General features: G+C 31.6%; 1 protein-coding gene across 2 annotated transcripts in view; it reads right to left on the reverse strand.

The window, feature by feature from the left end:
* Positions 1 to 5,081, reverse strand: part of tbc1d7 (TBC1 domain family, member 7) — a 7,495-nt gene extending 2,414 nt beyond the window's left edge. Inside the window, exons 1-7 of one of the 2 annotated variants that reach the window (XM_051875244.1) lie at positions 4,891 to 5,081; positions 4,265 to 4,392; positions 2,424 to 2,504; positions 2,153 to 2,343; positions 1,938 to 2,075; positions 923 to 1,068; positions 351 to 480 (exon numbers count right to left, since the gene is read on the reverse strand). In XM_051875244.1, the coding sequence (XP_051731204.1) occupies positions 351 to 480; positions 923 to 1,068; positions 1,938 to 2,075; positions 2,153 to 2,343; positions 2,424 to 2,504; positions 4,265 to 4,376 (798 nt within the window). In that variant the 5' untranslated portion in view covers positions 4,377 to 4,392; positions 4,891 to 5,081. Of the gene's footprint in view, positions 1 to 350; positions 481 to 922; positions 1,069 to 1,937; positions 2,076 to 2,152; positions 2,344 to 2,423; positions 2,505 to 4,264; positions 4,393 to 4,814 lie in introns of both variants that reach the window. The other variant, XM_051875243.1, reaches the window with a different exon arrangement.
* Positions 5,082 to 6,000: the final 919 nt, after the last annotated feature.

Consider the following 6,000-nt stretch of genomic DNA (forward strand, 5'->3'; position numbering starts at 1 on the left):
AAAAATTAAATATTCTAAAAAACAGAAAATCTAAATAAGAATAGAACAAAAAAAATGAAGTTATTTTAAATGAGAAATGTTGCTGTAGCTCAAAGTTTTTTAATAATTAAATTCAGTAAACTGGAAGTTTATTTTTATTTCAAGTAACAAAAATGGTTTTTTTTTTGTTTTCCAGTTTTAGTTAACTATAATAACTGTGCAGTCTATGGAGTACTGGAGGATTTAAAAGAAGAAATAATTAAAAAAATGGTGTTCTGTGAATTAACATGTATTGAACCCGGAACATTTCTTTAAAATAATCCACTTTTGCACTTAATATTTAACTGAATAAATGATGTCATTGTGCTCACGTGAGACAGGAAGTTGTAAACTGCTTCCGGGTGACTCATTCCCATCAGCATGATCTTATAGCTGAGCAGAATCTCCACGGCAACAAACACCAGAATCTTACAGGAGCCGCTGATCACTTTATCCCACACCCTGCCGGCCAATCACACAACAGCACAGTCAATCCATCAGCCAATCACAACAAACCAAAAACTGTGTTCTGAATACTGTAGAATATCTGAAGCAGCACAACTGTTTTCAACACTGATAATCATCAAATCATCATATTAGAATGATTTCTGAAGGATCATGTGACACTGAAGACTGGAGTAATGATGCTGAAAATTCAGCTTTGATCACAGGAATAAATTACACTTTACTATATATTCACATAGAAAACAGTACTCAAATTCTAATAATATTTCACAATTTTTACTGTATTTTTAATCAAATAAATGCAGCCCTGGTGAGCAGAAGAGTCTTGGATGCTCCTCTCTGAATTAAACATGCAACATAATGAGGTCATGTGACAGTATTTCACCCTGACAGAAGTAAGTGAACTACAGTGAAGGTCATGATGTGTGTGTGATTTGACCTCTGCAGGCTGGACTCTGGTAAACAGCCCGCAAAACAGCGTCTGAACCAGAGACGGTACGGCAGCGAGTCCAGAGCGCCACACGCCTTCAGATGAGTCAGAAGACCGCCGTCCTCCTGAGACAGGAAGTGCTCCAAACTCTTCGGCTGCAGGAGAGACAAGCTGAATTCATGACATCTAAATAAAAGAGCTGCTGCAGCAGACTGGAGGACTTTCATTTTTGTGGTACATTTATGGTGTTTTTGTTAGTTTTGGAGCTCAAAATATAGTTCTGGAACAACACGAGGGTGTTTTCAAAAAGAAAAAAGTAAAAAATCTGTTCTGGATGGTTACTGAACTCTTAAACCACAATTAAAAATGCATAAAAAAATATATTATTAATAATAATAATAATAATAATAATAATAATAACTGTTATTATTAGTGTCAGAAATAACATTTTTTTTAAAAACTGTTCTGTAAGGTTATTAAACTCTTAAACCACAACTAAAAATACATAAAAATTAATAATAATAATAATAATAATAATAACAAAAATAATAACTGTAATTATTAGTGTCAAAAATAACAAAAAAAGCTGTTCGGAAAGGTTACTGAACACTTAAACCAACATTAAAATTCATAAAAATGAATATAATAATAAAAAAAAATAATAGGTATTATTTATTATAGTGTTAAAAAGTAAAAAGCAATAAAAAAATACTGTATGTTCTGTATTTAAAAACACTTAAACATAAAAATTAAAAAAATTAAGTAATAATAGTAACAATATTATTAATAATAATAACTGAAAAACTCTTAAACCAAAATTAAAATGCAAACAGTAATAATAAAAATAGACTATTTACAGTAGTGTAAAATGAAAAATAAGTAAAAATATATAAAAAAAAACATCAAAATTAATAATTGTAGTTATTTATTAGCATAAATAAATAAAATAAATAAATATAAGTATATATGTGATGACATAATGTTCATGTTAGGTGAACTGTTCCTTTAACAGGTCAACATGTACCAGGTGAGGGATTGAGTCTCCAAACTTGTGCTGGAACTGGATGACGAAACATCTGACCAGCCAATAGCAGTCCACCGGGTCATCCACGATCTCCTCCATCGCCCGGGCAATAGCCAGGAAGATTAGATCCTCATCATCCTGGAGGAAAACCATCACAAACCTGAGACATGAGAACACACAGTGGATTACCCACAAACCCACAGAATCATCCTCACCGGCGGTCTGAGCTCGCTCCTGCGGGGAAGCTGCTGGTTCTCCAGCTGGTACATGCGGAGGTAAAGCTCCGTCGGAGGAGTGGACGCATGGACGAACCGCATGGCCGTCAGAGCGCCACTGATGTCCTCAAACTGCTGGATACGACACCGAGACACCAGGGCGTGAGAATCGCTGTGGGGCGGCAGGATACCTGCGGAGACGTCAGGACACAAGCGTCATTCCCAGAGACTGCATGAGGAGACGTCTCCGAATGAATGTTCATGTTCTCACCCAGTAAGACCTTCCACACGTGTATCCGGTACATGGAGGGCAGCGGGAACCTCTGACTGAACGTGCTCAGCTTCTCCACATCTGAAAACATCACAGGAAGACCGATCATCTTTGATTTCAGACAACAGCCCAGAGAGAGAAACAGAGCATTTAAAACTTCACCGTTAGACAAGAACCAAAGCAAAGATGAAAGAATAAATACTACTGCATATAATAATAAATATTATTATTATTATTGTGTTTTAAGTAATTATTATTTACTATTGTGGTAAAAAAATATCCATTTTGCATGATTAGAATCAAATAATACAATAATGATAATAATTGTTAGTTATATAAAGTCAAAAAGGGCAAAAAAAAATCTGTTTTGCATATTTTTTTTAACATAATAACAATAATAAAAACTTTAAAAGTCTGTCCTGTATGGTTATTGAATTCTTAAACCACTTAAAAATGCATAAAAAATAAAATAATAATAATAACTGTAATTATTATAGTGTCAAAAGGAAAAATTAGTAGAAAAAATATGTTGTGCATGGTCACTGAACACTCAAACATAAAAAAATTAATAAAGTAATAATAAAAGTAACTTTTTATTACAGTGTCAAAATCTGTTCTGCAACTCTTAAACCACAATTAAAATGAATGAAAAATTAATAATAACAAATAATAATAACTTATTATTAGTCAAAATAACAGAAAAATTTTTTAAAAACTGTTCTGCATGGTTATTGAACACTTACAACAATATTAGAAATAATAAAAAATATAATAATAGTAATAATAATATTTATTATTATTTATTATAGTGTCAAAAGGTAAAAATCAATAAAAAAATACTGTATGTTCTGCATGATTATTAAACACTTAAACATAAAAATTATTTTAAAAAAAATAAAGTTGTAATAATAATAGTAATAATAATATCTTATTATTACAGTGTCAAAATAACAGAAAGAAAAAATCTGTTCTGCATGGTTATTGATCTCTTAAACCACAGTTAAAAATGCATAAAAAATTTATAATAATAATAATAATAATAATAACTGTTATTATAAATTATTAAATTAATTAAAAAATTAAAAAACCATTCTGCATGGTAATTGAACACTTACACCAACATTAAAAATAATAAAAAATTAATATAATAATAATAATATTTATTATAATGTCAAAAAGTAAAAATCAATAAAAATACTGTATGTTGTGTGGTTATTGAACACTTACACCAACATAAAAAAATTGTTTAAAAAAATTAAGTAATAATAATAATAATAATAATAACTGTTATCATTACAGTGGGGAAAAAAGCAGGAAAAAAAAATCGGTTCAGCATGGTTATTAAAAATGCATGAAAAATAATAATAATAATAAATATAATAACTGTTATTATTACTGTCAAAAATAACAGAAAAAAATTCAAAACCATTCTGCATGATGACTGAACACTTAAACCAACATTAGAAATAATAATAAACTAATATAATGATAATATTATTAATTATTATTATTATTGCTATTATTTATTATAGTGTCAAAAAGTAAAAATCTATAAAAATATACTGTATGTTCTGCATGGTTATTGAACACTTAAATTATTTAAAAAATAATAATAAAGTAATGACAATAACTTATTATTATTACTGTTAAAAAGTAAAACAAAAAAGTAAAACTCTGCATGGTTATTAAACACCTAAACCAAAATAAAAATCATAAGAATTATTATTATTATAAGCTAACTTATTATTTTAAAGTGTAAACAAACACAAATAAATGTTTTAAAACAGATCAGTCAGTCAGTAGAAGGCATGTGTGAATCCAGCAGAACTGATGAATCTCACCCAGTGGATTGTCCTTCAGCACAATCTCCAGTGATTTCTTCTCCTCCACTCCTCTGAATCCCACCTTCTCATAATACGCCGAGCGGAAGTTTCTCTGAGGATCATCAGCCATGATCACTGATGTGAAGCTGGAACAGAAGAACAACATGAAGTCACTTTACCATATTAATCACAGTTTGTACAAAGACTATATAGTATTAGATCAGTGTCAGTTTCTATAAAACAACAAATTACTATTGTACAGTACCATGGTACAGAATGATTACCATGGTATTTTCATGGTACCCAAGAAGTACCTTTCCTTCATTTAAAGAATACCATGGCTCATGTCCAAAACAATATAGTAATACTTTAGTATTTTTGTTAGTGTATAACTTAACTGCTACAATAAATATAAAGTAGAAGTAGAACATCAACATTTCCACAAAATACAAGGTACAACAGATAATTCAACTACAGTAAAACCATGGTAAATTGACGTAAGACATATCTGCTATGTAACAACAACGTGTTAAGGCGCGTAAATGTTTAAAAATCACAGTTTATTCACCTTCTAACCGCAGAAGTCACCAGGCCTCAGTCACATCCGCGGTTTTTCCTCAGCGCAGGGCCGAGAAATGACTTACCAATCAATCGTCCGACTGCAATTCACATTTAAACATCAGATGGAGGATTATCATCTTCAGATCCTGTAAATGCGATCATCTGCAGTCTTGTGTTTGCAGCTTTGTGCCCTCGGAAGTGCTTCACGTCTTCGTGTTGTCCTACTTCCGCGCGTGTCTAGCAGACGCCGCTTTGGCCTGCGATTCGACTACGAGTCCGCCATATTGGAACGGGCAAGACTGCTCTATTAACAAGAAGCACATTAACGACGTTGACATTTCTCAACCGATTTCAACGATGTATGATCTGCGTGGAGTACTGTCTTGTCATAAGGGATTGTGAAAACTCAAGATTGGATTTCTTTTTCTTGGTTAATAATTGTGGAGACATCCCTATAATATAATTTAATGTACATGAAATATGCATTAAGTTTAACATTGTGGCTTTTTCTGTCTTCAACACCACCATTCTTAGCTTCTTCTCTTGCGCCTCCAGGTCTTAACCTTCTGAAAAGCAAATTGTCGCTTTAAGAATTGATTATCATTGAAGAAAATGGGACAAAATTTACCATAACTGACTAACCAAGAGAGGAATTACAAAAAAAGATGTAAGGGTTTTGCCATAATATCCACAGTGTATTATTCTACAGTGTTCAGTTTTGTATTGTCATTTGTGTTTGTGAATATTGTACCATTTTCTTTTGAAGTGTCTCAAATGTAAGGGAAATAAATGAATTGCTTATAAATCTCTCGTTATCACCAAATATTGGATTTAATCTTTTTGTCAGCTTGTTTTCTTTCAATTCTGACAGGTTTTGTATTTATTTTTGGAACGGATCGATCGTAGGCGTTATTTATCTGAGCTTATGTACCTCAGTTTTTTAGTGTTTTTTGTGGATAATTTTGCATAAAATATGAAAAAAATGTGCGCTGTTTATCACACTAGTGTGCTTTAATGTTTTGATGTGTTTTGAAATGGTTTATATTTTGTTTTTATTTATATATAAATGGCATAAAGTCACACTTGTGGTGTTCCCGAGTATGCATGTATCCACACATGCACAGGTCTGCTCGCCCACATGTATATATGTGAACACGAACATGACGAACACGCTCCTGAACACTAATTGTTGC

The sequence above is a fragment of the Ctenopharyngodon idella genome, chromosome 20 (assembly GCF_019924925.1).
Source record: "Ctenopharyngodon idella isolate HZGC_01 chromosome 20, HZGC01, whole genome shotgun sequence".
NCBI lineage: Eukaryota > Metazoa > Chordata > Actinopteri > Cypriniformes > Xenocyprididae > Ctenopharyngodon > Ctenopharyngodon idella.